The sequence below is a fragment of the Festucalex cinctus genome, chromosome 17, assembly GCF_051991245.1.
Source record: "Festucalex cinctus isolate MCC-2025b chromosome 17, RoL_Fcin_1.0, whole genome shotgun sequence".
NCBI classification, from domain to species: Eukaryota; Metazoa; Chordata; class Actinopteri; order Syngnathiformes; family Syngnathidae; genus Festucalex; species Festucalex cinctus.
Window position 1 is genome coordinate 3,750,932 of NC_135427.1, and position 19,254 is coordinate 3,770,185.

Below are 19,254 nucleotides of genomic sequence, written 5' to 3' on the forward strand. Positions count from 1 at the left end.
TTGTGGTTATTTGAGGTTAGTGCTTGCAATAAAAACCCGGCGTTTTAGTTTTACGACTTACACGAATAGCTGATGCAGATATTTCCACAATCCATCTCTGTTTGAACAAAAGCACAAACACGCCATCTTAACTCATTTGCTCCCAATAACATGTAAATACGTTTTTTATGTAAGTGTCCCAAAGACGTATTTATACGTTTTTGTTTTTTTTATGCTAGCGCATACAGAAGGCTTTGATGCCTCTCAACTGCAAAGAACGGTTGCAGAAATGGTAGTTATTACGCAAACGGCCAACAGGTGGCAGCAGAGCAAAGGAGATCAACCAGGACCAGCTAGAAAAAAGCTAAATTACTTAAAATTTTAAATAGATTTGTGAAAACTGATGAAACTTAGCTCTTTTCTAATGCTAATTGCTGCAAAACGGAAACAGATAGAAACATACTTTTTTTTTCCTGATGAAAGAAGAGACTTTAATCTTTCTTTTGGTAGGTGCTTTTATAGCAATTGAACACAATATTCTGTGGGCCTTGCAAAATCAGTCAAAATCCAGTAAAACAGCCGGGAGCGAACGGGATTGCTTCTGTGAAAATGGCGGCGAGTGAATGAGTTAAGCTCTGTTTTGTCATTCGGCGGAGCGTCCTCCACCGTGACGTCAGCTAATTAAACGAAGATAAAAGCCAGCTAACGGACGCTTTCCCCCTGATAAAAGAAAAAAACAAAACAAAAACAAAAACAACTTTGAATTTGCTGCAGGGGAGATGTCTAGCCCATCATTTTTTATTCGCAACGTCACATTTTTGGGGCGATTGGGGGTCCGCGCAGAGGATACGTCCATGTTTGCTTTGGCCCGATTGTGTAAAGTGACAATGACAATAGATCAAGTGAATGTGTGAGCAAAACGCGGGCACCCACTCCATGCGAACACCCCGGGCAGACTGTCTCCATGGCAACTGAGAGAAAAGGCTGACTCGCTACATTTTGCTACCCCGGAGAGAAGGGGCGAGACAGCTGAACAGCAAAGATAATAGAAACACTGTCAAATATGAGAGTGAATCTCTTAAAAGGAGACATCTAATGCAAATTTTCAACTATTTCAAACGGTTCCCAGGCATCTTAATAAAAGCTCAGTGACATTTTTCCGACATAATACACACCAAAGAAAGAGTTACAGCACATTTAACTCATTTGCTCCCAAAAACGTATAAATACGTTCTATTTTAAATGTTTTAAGTGTCTCAAAGACGTATTTATACGTTTTTTTGTTTTGTTTTTTTAATGCTAGAGCATAAAGAAGGCTTTGATGTAGCCTCTGAACTGATGAGAATGCTTGAAGCAATGGAAGTTATTACAAAAACGGCCAGTAGGTGGCAGCAGAGTATAAGAGCTCAACCAAGGCCATATTTTCTACACTGTTTAAAGCAGATTTGTGAATAATTATAAAACTTAGCTATATTCTAATGCTAATTGCTGCAAAACGGCAACAGACAGAAATGTATTTATTTTTCCTGATGAAAGACGAGACTTTCATCTTTTTTTTTGTAGGTTCCATGTTGTATAGCAATAGAATGCAATATTCTGTGGGCCTTGCAAAATCAGTCAAAATCCAGTAAAACAGCCGGGAGCGAAGGGGGTTGCTCCAGTAAAAATGCCTGGGAGTGAATGAGTTAATAGTCACTTGTCACACTCTGGTTGGAATCGCTGGTGGTTACCATGACAACCAGAGGCGGCGCTAGGGTGTTGCGACACAGCAAGGGCTGCTTGATCATTTAGCGACTTTTCTGACCCCTCAAAGATGATTTGAACAAAAAAGGGAGCAGCAAATTTCATCCATGGAAGTAAGGAAGTAACGTCAACAGATGGGTTATTATTTGATTTTAATCGATCATTTTATTTTTTTTACTTTTGTTTTGCATCCTCTATCATTCAAAGCACATCCAATACTGCCGGCAGCGACGACAGAACTACCTGTAAATAATTAAAATGCCCCTTTTCCACAAGAAATCCAGTTTAAATGAAGCAATAAAAAGTAGGAAAAAAGGAAAAAATGGATGATAGGATAACAGATAATAAAAAATAATAATAAAAAGGATGAAAAGATGACAAGTACCTTCATCACCATCGGACATATAGTCCTCTGTGTTCATTTCGGGAGCATTGGCCTTACAGGCTGTGTGATGGGGATGAAGGCAAGAGTTAAAGAAGAAATATGGAGATGAAGTCAAGGAAACAATTCATGTACAAAATATGGCGTAAAATAAAAAGAAAGAGCTCAAGTTGCATGACACAAAAAGAAAATTGACCGGGATGAAGTTTGATCCAAAATACAGACGACTTACCGTCATCGTCCGACATGTCCAGCACCTCGTTCATGGTCTCCGGAACGTTCATCTTATGCTTCTCTGTGACCGTCTGCACAAACGACAAAAATATCCCCGGCGTCAAACTGGGCATATGCAAGCTGAACGTATGCACTCCCTGACCGTGTGCTTCCTGCTCTTATCTAAACAAAATAGTCAATTATCAACTCCTACACATGGTAGACCAGCAAAAACATGCAAAGACTGAGAGGGAAAATTTGCTTCTGCATAGTTGTGCTTTTTTTTTTTTTTAGAAAAACAGGGAACAGGTGGATACATTAAAGTTTAGGTATACATTATTGTAGTAAATAATTTTTGGAGCAAAATTTACCTGCGTGGTCAGCGTCTCCTCCGTGACCACCTTGAGCGTGTCCACCACGGAGATGTAGCCCAACCTCCTAGCGATGGACAGAGCGCTGTTTCCATTCTGCATAGAAAGAAAAAAAATGATGTATAAAGTCCCTCCTGGTGATTTCATTTTCAGTCAGTTACAAAATGCGTTTTTAATAATTGCAAGTGAAAAATAATGAAAGTATCAAATTAATTATAGACAAAATATTATCTTTTTATTGCTATAATGGGGTAATAAGTGAAGTATCCCTTAAAGTGTATTTAAAAATATACAATAAAAAGAAACAAACAAGCAAAGCAAAAGAACACCTACATATGAATTTGTTGTTCAACTACAAATATAATACTGCTCAAGCATTTTTTTTTTTAAAAAGAAAAGAAAGGAATTGAAAAAATAAAGAAAATAATGCACAAAAAAAAAATCCTGAATTTTATATTCAATAAATAAATTAATAAAAAAATAATATTAAATATATAAATAATAATAATAATTCTTGTTTGTGGTTAAAATTCAATTTGCTAAAGTAAGTAAGAATAACAAGATGAAGACATTTACAAAAACTATTCTAAAAATAGTTATAAAAATATGTCATAAAATACTGCATATAATAAAAATAAGAAAAGGCCCACTTAGAATTTGTTGCACATTTTAAAAATATTTTTTCTCGAGTTTTAATTGTTCAAAAGGTTGGCGTATTTTAAATACGTATTTTTCAAAAAAAATTTTGACTCACTAAAATTGATTGTATTGTTTTAACATAGCTGAGGTTGTCATCGAGTACCAAAAAAAAAAAAAAAAAAAAATTTTTTAGTTTTCTCAACCTGCTGTGTTCTGCCTGTAATATAACTGCAAAGACAAATAAATACATAAATAAATAAATAAATACATAAATAATGACCCAACTAGACGAGCTACTTAACGGTAATTTTCTGCCCTACAACCTTCCTGAATTTTTCCATATTGCGAAAAAACAAACCCATATAGGTACAGTGTGTGTGTATTTACCGTGGTGAGCTCGTTAGGTGACGCCCCATTATGCAAAAGTAGATTGATAATGTGCGTATGTCCTTGCTGGGCAGCCTGATGAAGAGCAGTGTAGCCGTTCTGTGGGAGACCGAAAAAAAAAATAAAAAAATCCCATACTGGAGTGGAAGAAAATAATCAAATAAAAGTCCATCAAGGCAGCCAGCCAGTCAAATAAATTACCTTGGTTTTAGTGTTGACCTTGGCTTGGTTTTTCAGCAGGAAGTGGACCATCTTCACGTTGCCGTAGTGACAGGCCACCTGGAGGGGGGTGTAACCCAACTGAGGGACACACACAAAAGGAAAGTTATGCTTATGACATTGTTGTGAAAATATAAACGTAGCAAATTAAAAAAAAAAAAAAAGCTAAGAAATTACCACAAAAAAAAGTTGCTGGTGAAAAAAAATCATTAAGGATTTAAAAAGAAAAAAAAAGAAAAGAAAAATTTGTTTAAAAAAATGCAAACAAAAGAAAGACCAAAATAAAAACAGAAAGAAAATTACCAAAAATAAATAAATAAATAAATAAATAAAACTAAATACTGTACCTTGGTCTCAGGGTCTATGGTTGCTCCATGGTTGACCAAAACCTCAGCCACGTTGACTTTATCCTCCTGGGCAGCCAGATGGAGCGGAGTCAACCCGTACTAAACACCATTGAAACAAAAGGACGACAGGTTTGAATGAATTTAAACAAAAAAAGAAAAAAATGTGGAGAGCATTTTTTTGTATGTTCTTCAAGTTGCACCTTGTTGCTCGTGTTGACCGAAGCATCCCGCGCCAGCAGCAGCGTGACGACGTCCACGTTGCCCTCCTGCGCGGCCAGATGCAGCGGGGTGATGCCCTGCCGCGTCACGCTGTTGGTGGACGCGCCGTACTCCAGCAGCGTGGTGGCGATTTCCAACTGGTTCTTCTTGGAAGCGATGTGCAGCGGCGTGTAGCCGTTCTGGAAGGCAAGTGTAAAATTTCAACATACTAATTGTGCGTCTTTAACTCTTTTACTGCCCCACGTTATCGTTCACGTCATCCGTGAAAACATTCGATTTCGTCAGATTTCGTCAGGTTTCATTGTAATTTGGCAGCCCATTGAAGAGATACAATGCTGCCATCTGGTGGCCATAGTTAGTGAGTGTTTTTGATTCTACAACCCATTGACCAGGCAGCGCTGCACTTAGATGTTGCACTGCCCATTGATTTAAAAAAAAAAAAAAAAAACGTAGTTGACGTCATTTAATATTTATGGCGGCATACATCGTGATTATATTAATCGTGACTAAACGTTTTTGGCGGTCAAAGCGTTAATTTGACGGTTTATTTTTAAGCATTTTTTTTCAGCTTTCATAGTTCAAGATTTTTCCTTTCTTGTTAACTAGCTTAGCAGCTAATTAAATAAAACTTATTCTTCCTCTGCAGTCCTGTAGATGGCAGTAATGAACAATACAAAATGGACGCCAAAGGAAATTTCAGATCTGGACCAAAATGTGATTTTGATTTTTAGCCCATCACACTCTTGTGCACTTGGTGGACATAATTAAACGAAGTTCTCACCTTGGCGGCGGCGTGCGGTGATGCTCCCTGCTTGAGCAACAGCAGCGCCACCTTCTGGTTATCGTAGTGCGCAGCCACATGCAGTGGAGTTAGTCCACTCTGGACACACCAAAACGGACAGACAGGGTTAGGTGGCGGTTAGGGCTCAATCATCACACCTGGAGGAGGTGAAAGGGGGCGTCACCTTGCCAGCGGCGTCCGGCGCGGCGTTCTTCTGCAGCAGCAGGTTGGCCACCTCCAGCTTGCCGTACTTTGCCGCCACGTGCAGCGGTGTGAAGCCCTTCTGCAAAGAGGAGACAAGCAGCACTTGAGTACAAAAAAAAAGGACAAAAAAAAAAAGATATATTTTTTATAGATATTGTATTTGTATATAAATATAAAACACAAATAAATGTTAAAAAAAATCAAAGAAAATTTTTACAATATGAAATATAAATATATAAATAAATGTATATCATGAAACAAAATTAAAAAAAAACAAAAATATAAATCTGTTAATACACAAAATAAAATAATTTCATATAAACCATTATATGGGAAATATTAAACATAAAAACAATAGTTAAAAAATAGAAAATACAAGTATATTATTACATATATGTAATTAATAAAAATTGTTTAAATGAAATAATAAATAATTAAAATTTTAAAATAAAAAGTAGTTTTTGATTAATTGATAATTCATTGCACCTCTACTGACTATTATTATCATATTTTTAATTCAGCTCTTACAGGACTGTCTCAGAAAATTAGAATATTGTGATATTTTCTGTAATGTAATTAAATACGCAAAAATGTCATTACAAATCAACTGAAATATTGCAAGACTTTTACCGTTTTAATATTGCTGATTATGGCTTTTTTTTTTTTTTTACTTGGTCTGAGGAAATATTCTAATATTTTGAGATAGGATATTTGAGTTTTCTTAAGCTGTAAGCCATAATCAGCAATATTAAAATAATAAAAAGCTTGCAATATTTCAGTTGATTTGTAATGAATCCAGAATGTATGGCATTTTTTGTGTATTTAATTGCATTACAGAAAATAATGGACTTTATCACAATATTCAAATTTTCTGAGACGGTCCTGTATATTTAATTGTATCAGCAGCAGTGAGTTTTGCATGCATGAATGTAGCGTTCACCTTTGTAGTGATGCCCAGACTGGCTCCTTGGTCCAGCAGCGCCGCCGCCACCTCTCGATGACCCTCGCGGGCGGCCAGGTGAAGGGGCGTGTACCCGGAGCTGGTGGTGGTGTCGGGCGATGCCCCGTTGGCGAGCAGCTGTTGTACGATATCCTGCTTGCCGAGACGACTCGAGATGTGCAGCGGCGTCTGCTCGTCCTGCCCGTACCAAACCAAATGAATACAAATAAAAATACATTTACTTCATTTTTTTTCCCTGTGTTCGGAAAGCCTGAGTTGACTTTTAGCTAACTATTTTTTTTTACTGTCTTGTTATATAAAAATAGACACAGGCATCGCCTTATTCACCCACAAACTGTATTTACATGACACATGAATGCCATGTGACCTCCCGCCCACACGCGCGCGCACACTACCTTGGCCTTGGCATCGACTCGTGCGCCATTCTGGACCAAATATCGCACCACGTTGGATTGTCCCGCCCTTGCCGCCATGTGAAGCGCAGTCTCCCCTCTCTGGAAAAAAAAAAAAACACACACACAAAAATATTCATAAATACAGATATGAACTGACAAACCCACACAAAAAAAAGCACACATACAGGCTGACTCTCCTGCTAAATTTCCCAAGCAGACACAAAGGTGTAGAAATGAAGCGCTCCCAGTTTTCATGCACGCCGTGATGACGTCCCATAACACCCGTTGCCCCAGTAACCCGGCCACAGACACGGAGTGGGCGAGCAAATACTTGAGGTTGATGAGCTAACTGTGCACCACTTTTTCCCCCCTCTTCTTCTTCTTCTTGTTCACTTTTCCCACCCCATGCCTCGCTCCTTTTTTTTTTTCCCCCCTCCCTCCTGGCACGAGAAACCCAACAGGAAGTTTACGGTGTGCCCGGATGAGGGAAACACATGGAGTTAATCTACTTCTCAAGGTTAAAGTTAACCGGACTCTAATAACAAATAGAACTAAAACTGACCAAAAAAAAAAGCGCATCTATTCGCATTCGCAGGGTGTTCAACTTCTCAAGATGGTGCAAAGAAAGGACCAGATCGCTATGAGTGGTGGAAAGTAACAGCGAACTGCTCAACAAACTATGAAAAAAAAAAAAAGTAATAAAATGGGTAATACAAAAACGAAACTTTTTTTTATTTTTTTCCCCCAAAGATGTTGCTGCTCTTCTTCTTACTCACCACGTTGCTTGTGTTGGGCGAGGCGCCGTGGTTGATAAGCTGGTGGACGATGTTTTCGTGTCCCATGAACGCCGCGACGTGGATGGGAGTCAGGCCGGACTTCGGGTTGGCGAGGGGGAGACAACAAAATAGACAATATTTAAGTCTCTTAAAATTCACCTATCTGCTGTTTGTGTGTTCATGTTAGAGCCCGGTGAGTTGAGGATCTTTCTTCACCATTCTGTGGTATCTATGGGTACGTTTAAAGTTCTTAGAGGGAGCATCAATTACTTGAAGATTTGCACATTTCATGAATTTAATGCCATGAGCCTTAGGGGATGATTTTAAATGTGATTTTTAGTAGATTTTGACATAAACCGGAATAATGACGTTTGAAAGTATGTCACACAGAAGTGACGTCATCTAGCAGCAGCCAATAGAAAAGCACCAAAAGATGACGTTGCGCCCATGGTGTTTTTTTAAATATTGCGCACAAGTAATACATAAAAAAAAAACTAATACTAATACTGAAACTAACAAACTAAAACTAACACTAAGCATTTTTTTTTAAAGAATTAAACTAATACAAACTCACAGAACCACCCTGCAAACTAATAAAAACTAACTAAAATGAAAAATTCCAAAACTATAATAACCCTACTGCCATATTACAAATAAATTGGTTTATATACTGTAGTATTTTTTCTAAATATGCAAAAGCACAAATAAATTATTTGTACAATCCTTAGGACTAAACACAATTTCTCTTCATAACATTATGTGGCCCTTGCGTCAATCCTTCTGATTTTCTGCATGTCAAATGAAAAAGTTTGGACACCCCTGATCTAATGATATCAAATTTTTCTTAAATTAAATAATTAATTAATTAGCTTGTCCCGTGTCTAGTTTCTGCACATCATATATGCTGTCGTTCGCCCCAAAGAGGTTCTTCCAAACCAGCATGCATTTGTGGCCTCTCACTTTGTTCAGCGGGAAGAAACTATTCCTACAAAGTCGCAAACCTACAATTGTCCAAAATGTCTCTATTCCAAGCCCTGATTGGCTCATTCAGCATTCCGTCCCGATACTTTTGTCGATGTCGAGACGTGCGACGTACCTCAGTGACGGCCTGTATGGAGGCGGCGTGCTTGAGCAGGAGCTCCATCACCTTGACTCGGTTCTTCTTGCAGGCGATGTGCAGCGGCGTGAAACCATTCTACAAGCAGACGGAGGACAAAGGCGGCTTCAAACAACGACCCGCGAACAGAAACGCTGCTGCTGCGCCAGCACACATCTGGAACGCCGGATGGAAAAATCCACACTCTACTTTTTCTTCCCCTCGACGAGGAGCACGTGTGGAAAGAATTCCCTCTGAAAAGTTTGCGCTCTCGTCTCTCCGTCCTGCTCCTAGTAGCTCAATCCGATACCTTCATGCCACTTTTTTTTTCTTTTTTCTTTACTCTGGTCCCTGCCAGGCTTTTTAACCACACCCTGACAGCTCCCGTTACACAACCGGCGCGCCTGTCCCACTCTGGGACGGCAGCTGAGGACGCAAAATCTCCGAGGGTTCGACATCCATCAGAAATTTGAGATGAATTTAGTGACGTCGTTGAGAGCCTGGGAGTGGGTGATTAATCGAGTTGATAAATTAATTCGGAACTATAAAACAAATATAGAGGTATGTCGAGATATTTTATCTGACTGCAAACCTAAAACCGAGACTCAAAAAACTACTGAAAAACAACCGTCAAAATTGTGCTAGATTGAAAAGTTGAACTGCGATTGGCTGTCAACCGGTCCAGGGTGTACCCCGCCTACTGCCCAAAGCCAGCTGAGATAGGCTCCAGCACCCCCCGCGACCCTTGTGAGGAATAAGTGGTCAAGAAAATGGATGGATGAAAAGTTGAAGAAACAGCGTAAAAAACGGAAAGCAAATTTGAAGTACCGTATTTTCCGCACTATAAGGCGCACCTAAAAGCCTTCAATTTTTTTCAAAAGCTGACCATGCGCCTTATAATCCAATGCACCTTATATATGGATCAATATTGAGCCGCAACAGGTCTCGCTGTCAAGACGCTATTCGGTGACCCTGCGCGATCGGTGACGCGCGCTCGCAGAAGATCCCGCCATCTTGGATCGCGAGCTAATACTAATACTTTACCTCAGAGAATATAATAAAACAGTTGTTTATTCATTTTGGAGTTGTCAAAAAGCTGGTTTGTAATCTATTAATAAAGTTTGACTGACCTATCTGACTGTTTTGTTGACATTCCCTTTAGCGCAGCACCATCTAATGGATGCATAACGTAACCCCAGCCTCTACTGTAGTGCCTTATATATGGAAAAAGTTTGAAAATATATCATTCATTGAAGGTGCGCCTTATAATGCGGTGTGCCTTATAGTACGGGAAATACGGTACCTGCAGATAATAAAGCTAGAAGACTGCAAAAATAAAAAGGGATCAAGCAGTAAGAGCACAGGAAAAAAGAAGAAACTATTAAAAATGACAAATTATTGGACAGGGAGGTAAAGAAAAGGTGCAAAAACGATAAACAAATACGAATTGAGGAAAAGGGAAATGAGGCCCAAGAAGCTGCTACAAGGAACGATATGAAGACACTCAAAATTGTTCAAGAAATATATGGCATTTTTCAGAAACTTTAAACCAATGTGACCTCAACTGAACTAGTCAATAATACTACAATTCTAGAAACAGAAGATCAAACAATTAACACAAAGTCAATCAACAAAGAAGAGGTGAAGTCCGCCATCTCAAAGCTGAAAACTGACAAAGCGCCAGGCCTGGATGGACTCACGGCTGAATTTCTATCCATCCATCCATTTTCTTGACTGCTTATTCCTCACAAGGGTCGCGAGAGGTGCTGGAGCCTATCCCAGCTGGCTTTGGGCAGTAGGGAGGGGACACCCTGAGCTGGTTGCCAGCCAATCGCAGGGCACACAGAGACGAACAACCATCCACACTCACAAGCACACCTAGGGACAATTAACCTGCCATGCATGTCTTTGGAATGTGGGAGGAGACCGGAGTACCCGGAGAAGACCCACACGGGCACGGGGAGAACATGCAAACTCCACCCAGGAAGGCCGGAGCCTGGACTCGAACCCGAGTCACCGGCTGAATTGCTATAAAAGAAATATTCTGCCTCCTCACCAGGGCCTTGGCATTGGGGTTGGCCTTTTTGTCCACGATGACCTTTGCCACCTTGTAGTGACCGCAGTGGGCGGCGACATGCAGCGCCGTCAGGTAGTCGTTGGTCACGTCGTCCACTGGCGCGTCGTGGTGCAGCAGCAGCTGCACGCAGTTGAGGTGGTCGCCTTGCGTCGCCATGTGGAGCGGCGACAGACCGTTCTGGTGGGGGCAAAGATGTTAGCGTGAAGGCTAACGGGAATAGTGTTGATAAGCGGAGGCGCGTTACCTTGGTCTTGGAAAGAATGGGAGCGCCTCTGCTGAGCAACATCTCCACCACTTGCTCGTGGCCGCTGCGGGCTCCACAGTGCAACGGCGTCAGACCGTCCTGAGGCATCGAACACGCGAGTCAAGTGACGTACATTTTTCCAAGCACCGGTTTTTACTTTCTGTACCAGGATTTGCCACCGCTGTTTTTATATATATGTAGCATGTGTGTTAGCATTAGCATACTGTATGTGCGCATATCGTACAGACCTTGGTCCGCGCATCTATTTTGGCTCCCCGCTCCACCAGGAGGCGCACCATGTTGCCGTTCCCGCGCTTGGAGGCAACGTGCAGTGGTGTGATGTCATTCTGGATACACAAGAACATATTACATAAAATCCATCCACCCATTTTTCTTCACTAGGATCGGTGAACTGAAGCGAATCCCAGCTGAAGGACTCTGATGATGTTATGATTAAAATTGCCAAGCATCAATTTCAGGAGGAACATAAACAATCAGTGCCAAAATCACTTGACCTTTAGCTACAATTGCCTCTATCAGTTAGCGACGTTAGCTTTGTAGTGTAGCTTTGGAGCGTGATTAATTTATTTGATCTTTTTTTATTGTTTATGGGTGCCAGACGATTACAATTTTTAATCGTAATTAATTGCATGACTTCAATAGCAAACTAACTCGTGATTAATCACAAAGTACAATAAATTGAACAATTTTTTCCCCCTAAGTTTTCATCCTTAACATAAAAGTGGAAAAAATGTTAAACTAATAGAAATTTGGCTGCATCTTTTAGTCACTGATACAGTAATTTCATAATCCATCCATTTTCTGAAAGGGAGACTCATTGAACAATTTTCAGCAGTGAAAAGTTAATATTTTGTCTAGAATGAATTGGATAACTTCATTATTTTTTCATGTATAATTAATACCTTTAAAAAGTAATTTTTCCACTTGCTGTCGACTGATGATGACGACATCACCTGTGCTGAGGAAGTAGGTAACGACAAATCATGGCTCACCCATTTTCTGGGTTTGGTCAGTAAACTGGACCATGATTGGTCGTTGCCTACTTCCTCAGCACAGTGGACAGCAAATATAAAAATTACTTTTTATTGTACATGAAAAATAATGCTGTTATCAAATTCATCAATTTTCACTGCTGAAAATTGTTCAGTGAGTCAAGTATCCCTTTAACCGTAAAAAGCAAGTGCGATATTGATTTGTGTTGGTCATTTTTCTGCCACTAGATGGCATAATTGCATTTGTAAGACAGTGACAGCTCAGTGCATTTTTCTTTTCATATTAAGAGCTATCTAATTTATAACAAGAAGTAACTTGTAAAATTCTGCACATTTTTAAAATTATAAAATACAACTTGACACCAGTCTCCACAAATATATGCATTATTATTACATTTATTACTGCTCAATTTTGACGTGGACATAGCAGTATAGGCTTTCCAAGTAAATTGTGCATTAAAAAAAAAATTAGCAGCACTAAATTAACTCAAAATTAATGCACTAAGTTTGCCACCTCTAATTTTTGTTATTATATTTCTCCAAGGGGTGTACTTTTATATTACTCCAAGAAAAATATTTTATTAATTTTAAAAGCAGAAGCTGTACAAATATAGTATTCTAATACCTTGGGGGAGATCTGTACTCCCATTTTACATGACATATTTTCATTTTTCCACCCAAATGTTGTGGTTCTCCCTCGACTGCCCATACATTTGTCCATACAAGTGGCATGCAGTACGTGCAACACGTGTCCTTCAGCAGAGTGACACGGACAGCTGGCAGTAAAATATGCGCGCGCACGCACACGCACACGCACACTAACCCGTGCCTTGAAGTCGACTGCGGCACCTCTGTTGAGCAGCAGCGTGGCCACGTTGATGTTGCCGTAGTGAGCGGCGATGTGGAGGGGCGTGAAGCCGCTCTGTGGCGCACAAACACACACAGAAAGAAGAAAAAAAAAAAAAAAAAAAGCAGAGACCATTAAAACGATGCGGCAAGAAGGTTTTTCCTGTGAGAGCGAGGAACGATGGGAGGCAAAGCTGCAGCAAGCTCAGGAACGAGTGTTTTTTTATTTTATTTTTTAGCAAATTAATAGCGCATCGGCTGCTGTCAAATGAATAGCATGCAGATACAAGAAGAAAATTTTTTTTTTTTAGTTGTTGGTAACAGCAGAAGACACAACTAGGATTAAATCATAAATATAGACATGCAGGTAAGCATGCATCTTCAGTAAACACTACATCTACATTAAAGACTAACAGAAAACATCAGCTTGAAATGTCACAAACCCGAACTAAGATTTTTTTCCAATGCACATATCACCACAGTAAAAATGTAAATTGTAACAGGATCATACAAATGTATTTGTCAGGACTATTTTTTTAGCGGCTTCTGTAAATCAAAGTGTCTCCCTGTTGACGTGCACTGCTTAAACTAGCTAGGTCAGGGGTGTCCAAATTACGGCCCGGGGGCCATTTGCGGCCCGCCGTCCGCAAATGAACTAAAACTGATACCGATACCAACTGCCGATACCAGTAGTACATTTTGACAAAAAAAAAAAAATCGCTAAAAGATATTTTTAAACAAATATATTTCCTTTAATTTTTACCAAAAAAAAAACAGCACAGTCACTCTTCAATAGTCTTAAGGCTCAAAATAAAACACAAAAATGCTCTTTTAGTTTAAGATTCACAATTTTGAAGTAGTTCCAAACCGGTGAAGTTCTGGTGAAAAACTGCTGCAAGCTAGCGCCAGTTACAGGCAAGGAAGACTCACTTGACGTCTTCCCCCTCTGCCATCGCTCGCTTGTACTCGTCTGTGTCACGAGTACTCGAGTACTTGAAAAAAGGCTGGTATCGGCCCGATACCGATACCTGGTATCGGTTCTCGCCCACACCTAGTTTTTACAATTTCAGTCTGTGCGTTTTGTTATTTAAATGACATCTTTGTTATTTTCTTTCCAATGATCTGGCAGCCCGATCACATCTGACACCGGTCATGAAAATAGAGCCGATAATGTTCACGTATTGATGCCACACGCACACACATTGTGTACACGTGCGCGCACAGATGTACACACAAAGTGTAAATGAGGTGCACAAAAAGTGAGGCGGCAAAAGCTTTCATGCTAGCATTTAGCGTTCATGCTAGCAGCCTGAAGGCTTTGCGATGAAACCATGGGGAGGAAAGGGGAGGAGAGAGGAAGAGCAGAGCAAGAGAATGCGTGTACCTCTGTTGTTCTATTCACCATCATCTAGAAACAGAAGGTCAAAGGGGGACGGGGGCGAGAAAGAATGTGGGGTGGTTAGAGAACCACGACAACACCGACACCATGGCGGCACCAAGCGGCATGATGGGTACGCACTCCATGAAATGACTAAAAAGGGGAGCGGACGCACGACCGGACACCGCCTTCTCCCTGGTCGGACGCGAACAAAAACGCGGCGGTGAGACGGCGTCTTCCATCGGGCCTACCTTGGACTCCACGTCGGCGTTGTGGTCGCTCTGCAGAAGGAGGGCGGCGGCCTTGGTGTCGTCCTTCCTGGCGGCGATGTGCAGCGCCGGGAGGCGCACCTTGCCCTTGGTGTCGTTCTCCAGCAGCAGTGACACCACCTGGTCGTGGCCCTGCTGCAGCGCCACCGCCAGCGGCGTGAAGCCGTCCTGAGAGGAACGGGATTGGTTAACAAGACGCCAACAAGGTGGTTGAAGGTGCACGACGTGATTAGCGAACACAAGCTGGACGACAGTTCATGCTAATGTAGCATGGCGCTAACAGATGCTAAATGGGGGGGAGGAAGTGATGTTTGGAATGCAATCATGCAAATCAAGCACAGGTATGTTTCTGTAACAGGTGTTAATTTGTGGAATAATTTGGCAATTGAACTGAAAAAATTAAGTTAAAAAAAATTACTTATGTCAGATAAGAGCATGAAAATTCTATGATTTATATGAGTATGAGTATATGATTTATAAATGTATTCATAACTTGTATTCATAACCAGGTTTATACATTTTACTTTTAAAAATATTAACCTAGTATGTATTAATAATGAAATAAGTCTAAAAATACAATGAATAAGGGGTAGGACAAGATACGTTTTTAACTTCTTCCTACTCCCTTTTAAACATGTAAACTGTGATTGAGTGATTATTTTATGGGATTCTTTTTTTTCTTTATTTTTTTTGTGTCTCTGCTGTTTGTATGTTTATATGCTCAATAAATCAAATCAAATGTATAGCAAAATTCAAGGTGAACATCAAAAGCTACTTGAAATTTTGTATTTTTATTCTATTCATATATATTTATTTCTTTAACACTTATTTACATTTTTATCTATCAAATTACTTTGTCTTTTATATTTTTTTTGTATATTAATTTGGTCACCTCTGTGGCAATGCTCTGACTGGAACCGTTTTCCAGCAGGTAGTACACCACGTCCAGGTGATTCTCCTGCGCCGCCATGTAAAGTGGTGTGAAGCCATTCTGGAAATAAAAAAACAAAACAAAAGGTAATTAATTATACTTTAATTTGAGATATTAAATCAGTATGTGTAGTATTAAAGCACTCAGTCACAATCATAAAATCCTGCTGTGGCATATCATCCTTGTCACAAACACTCTCCATACACATACTTTCACCTCTTTACATAGCTTACACCTGATAACAAAAGCGCGTACACACTTCACCTCATAGCAAATATTCATATCTCCAGATATCCACTAAAACGTCAGTAGTATAAGCTTTAAAAGCCACCCTCGTGTCTCCAAATAAATACATCTTAATTTTAATTCCCTAGTTTTAAGGGGTGTTGACAGCTAATTTATTGCAATCAAGGTTATTCTAGTTAACTAAAACTAACGAAAAAACTAAAACAAAAATTCAAAAAAACAATTTTGTTAACGGAATAAAATAAAAACGAAAATGCTTTTTGGAAATGAAAACTAACTGAAACTACATTTTATGTTTACAAAACTAACTAAAACCGTAAAGATGTCCTTCGTTTTAGTCTTTAATAATTAAAACTAACTAAATTTAAAAAATAAAACTCAAAACGAAATAAAAAATAAACAAAACGAAAAATTCCAGAACTATAATAACCCTAATTGCAACAAATATATGTAATACTTTGACTTAAATTCATAAAAAAAAATAGATAAATAAAAAGTCCTTTAATGTTACGTAAAATGCATTCGTAAAAGAGAAAAGTTAACATTTACAGTAAAAAAAATGTTTTTTTTTTGTTAATTAATTAGTAAATAAACAAATAAATATATAAACTAACTATTTTAAATATTACATAAATTAAGGCTCATGTATGTATGCATAAGACTTGATTTTTTTTGGTGCATTTTTACTTTTAAATTATTATTAATAATATTTTTTATTAAGAGTGCTTTTTTAATAATAAAAAAATAAAGTCTTGTTGTATTTGTTGCATTAAATTATTTTGAAATAAAACTGATTTATTAAAAATATTAACGTGCATGCATATTTCATTCAAAACTTTGTTTTTGTGTTTTATTTTTTGTAAAAATTTTTTATTAATTATTTTTTTTTGTTTGTTTGTTTTTTTTGCAGAAAGGCAATACGGCACTGCACATCGCGTCTCTGGCTGGCCATTAATTAAAATATTAATTAATTAAAATATTAATTAATCTTCATTCCTTTTTTTGTTTATATTTATCTCATTAAAAATAATGGGTTAATGTACTTATTGGAAATAATGAAATAAAATATATAGGAATAATAAACATACCAAGTAGACCATATTTAACGTATTTGATTAATTGGTTAATTTATGAAAATGAAATCAAGTATATGTAATAAAATTAAAACACGAGAACAGAATGCTTTTCATGCATTGTTTTCGCCTGTTTACCTGTGACTGCGCATTGATGTTAGCGTTGTGCGTGACCAATTCCTTCACCACTTCCATCTGGCCAGCCAGAGACGCGATGTGCAGCGCCGTATTGCCTTTCTGCAAAAAAACAAACAAACAAAAAAAATAATTAATAAAAAAAATACAAAAAAATAAAACACAAAAACAAAGTTTTGAATGAAATATGCATGCACGTTCATTTCCCATTGATGCGGCACTCTACGCTCTGTGTATATATGACAGACCTTGGTGGCGGCATCCACGTTGGCGCCCTGCTGCAGGAGCTCGGCCACCACCTCCACATGGCCCTCCTTGGAGGCCAAGTGCAGCGCGTTGAGGCCATTCTGTTGACACACACGCGCAAACAATTCTGAATTTTGCTGATTTGGGGCATCCTAACATGGCTGCCATGCATAATAACCACCCCTACTGTCATAGTGATTGGCTGTTACATGCACCACATATACAGACCCATTTTTTTTTGGAAACAGTTGCTAAGGAGGTCGGAATGGGCAACGGGACCACACTCGCGAGTTTTACAAACGTACCTGATTACATATGTTGATGTCCACGCCGTTTTTCAAGTAGTCCAACGCCTTCTCTAAGTTGCCGGCGCGAGCTGCTCGTAAATAACAAGCATTCACATCCGTCTGAAAAAAAAACAAAAAAACACAAAAAAAAAAGATCACACACCAAAATAGCAAAATAATCTACACTAAGTGCAATTTCTGCATAAATTGTGTGGGAATGCTGAAAGCGGAATGCTAAGCTGAATGCTTATGAAGGAAGTTGAAGGATAAATTCTGTGAAAATTACAAAGTAATTAACTATTAATTACTACTGCTACCACTACTAGTAGTAGCAGTAGTAGAAGTAGTAGTAGTATTACTAATGTTTTTTTTAAGTAGTAACTGTTGAATGACAAATGAATAAAAACACAAAATATTAGCATCAATGATGATGTCATTTTCAGTCGACAGCAAGTTGCAAAATGTGTTTTTAAAGGTACTAATTGTACGTGAAAAATAATGAAAAGAATCAAATTTATTATAGACAAAATATTACTTTTTATTGTTACAATGGGCTAAATAAGTGACGCATCCCTTTCATCTTAAAAAATTCTTTAATTTAAAAAAAAAAAAAAGTGTAGTGTTCCCAGTGTCAGCATCATTTTTATAAAGTGGAAATTTGATATAAATCCATCAATGAAAAGTTCCCTGTATCTCACTGAGCGACAAACGCGAATGCGAATGTAGCTAATTTGGGGTTTACGTCATAAACCGTCAAAGGTTTCAAAACATCTTCACAGAAAGTGAAAAAATTGCCTGAATTTGTTCGAAATTTTTTTGCAACAGGTAAAAACAGTCTGTGAACATTTTACAAATCCTGATGAAAAACCTAAATTCGTTACGTTCGCAAGCATTCATCGCTCAGTGAGATGCCAGCTTTATCGGCCTTCAGATTTGTAAAAAGGCTATCCTCAATTATAAGGTCATTTCCATCAAACTAGATTTTGAATCGCAGATACTAGACAGATGAGTGCCACAAAATTACAAAACATTCCCCTTTTCATCAATGCCTGTGTGCTAAGCATGGCAAACAAAGTTTCCCGTTTTTCTTGGTCGCCATCACTAATCCATGCAGCTCTTCCAAGGTCAGGTGTTCACCGCCATGTGTGTCAGCGTGCATCCGAAACCAAACACATCATCCTCATCACCATGATGAAGGATGTCCGCAGGTTCAAGGCTGCAGTGAGGCAGCGCCGGCGCACCACTGCAGAGCACCGCGACCCCCAACAAAACGACCCCAAATAAACCTCACGGGCCTCAAACGCCTCGGGGGGGGAGTCCATCTCGTGCTCCCACCCCAAGACGAAGACTTACCGCGGGACAGTCGGCCGCCTCCTCCACGGCCATGTTGAGCCTCGGCTTGCGGCAGAGAGTGTGAAACCTGAGCGCCGGTTGCTAGCTAGCGCTACACTGACTGGCTGAGGAGGGAGGGAGAGAGTGGTCGAGAGAGATAGGGACATTATGTTAAAGCTAAAAATACCTGGCATGCAGTGAGAAAGTCCAGAGCAAGGTGGCGGGGGGGTTTAGACGGAAGACTTCCGATGCTAATCTCAACTAGTGATGCAAAACAGTGCTCGTGTGTGTTTTTGTTTTGCTTGGACTCACAAATGTCTCACATCCATTCATCTTCAATAATGGTTATCTTCATTAGGGTCAACCACCCTAGCTGAAATTGTGGATACACGTTGGGACGCAAATATTTTTCAAAGTTACAAAAAGTTTGATTGCAGGTATGTCCTTCCAAGCCCCAAATATTTT

The 19,254-nt window shown here is 39.2% G+C and overlaps 1 protein-coding gene across 50 annotated transcripts in view; it reads right to left on the reverse strand.

The window, feature by feature from the left end:
* Positions 1-19,254, reverse strand: part of LOC144004996 (ankyrin-3-like) — an 83,282-nt gene that overhangs the window by 41,107 nt on the left and 22,921 nt on the right. For 25 of the 50 annotated variants that reach the window (XM_077502789.1, XM_077502782.1, XM_077502791.1 and 22 more), the window contains 24 exons: positions 17,476-17,577; positions 17,173-17,271; positions 16,928-17,026; positions 15,432-15,530; positions 14,522-14,707; positions 14,277-14,300; positions 12,870-12,968; positions 11,282-11,380; positions 11,034-11,132; positions 10,769-10,966; positions 8,713-8,811; positions 7,617-7,715; positions 6,841-6,939; positions 6,425-6,622; positions 5,465-5,563; positions 5,281-5,379; positions 4,481-4,678; positions 4,281-4,379; positions 3,916-4,014; positions 3,715-3,813; positions 2,689-2,784; positions 2,337-2,409; positions 2,108-2,167; positions 62-97 (listed from right to left, as the gene is read on the reverse strand). In XM_077502789.1, coding sequence (XP_077358915.1) covers positions 62-97; positions 2,108-2,167; positions 2,337-2,409; positions 2,689-2,784; positions 3,715-3,813; positions 3,916-4,014; positions 4,281-4,379; positions 4,481-4,678; positions 5,281-5,379; positions 5,465-5,563; positions 6,425-6,622; positions 6,841-6,939; positions 7,617-7,715; positions 8,713-8,811; positions 10,769-10,966; positions 11,034-11,132; positions 11,282-11,380; positions 12,870-12,968; positions 14,277-14,300; positions 14,522-14,707; positions 15,432-15,530; positions 16,928-17,026; positions 17,173-17,271; positions 17,476-17,577 — 2,557 coding nt within the window. Of the gene's footprint in view, positions 1-61; positions 98-2,107; positions 2,168-2,336; positions 2,410-2,688; positions 2,785-3,714; positions 3,814-3,915; positions 4,015-4,280; positions 4,380-4,480; positions 4,679-5,280; positions 5,380-5,464; positions 5,564-6,424; positions 6,623-6,840; positions 6,940-7,616; positions 7,716-8,712; positions 8,812-10,768; positions 10,967-11,033; positions 11,133-11,281; positions 11,381-12,869; positions 12,969-14,276; positions 14,301-14,521; positions 14,708-15,431; positions 15,531-16,927; positions 17,027-17,172; positions 17,272-17,475; positions 17,578-18,810; positions 18,903-19,254 lie in introns of those variants that run through there. The other 25 variants (XM_077502801.1, XM_077502806.1, XM_077502800.1 and 22 more) reach the window with 7 other exon arrangements.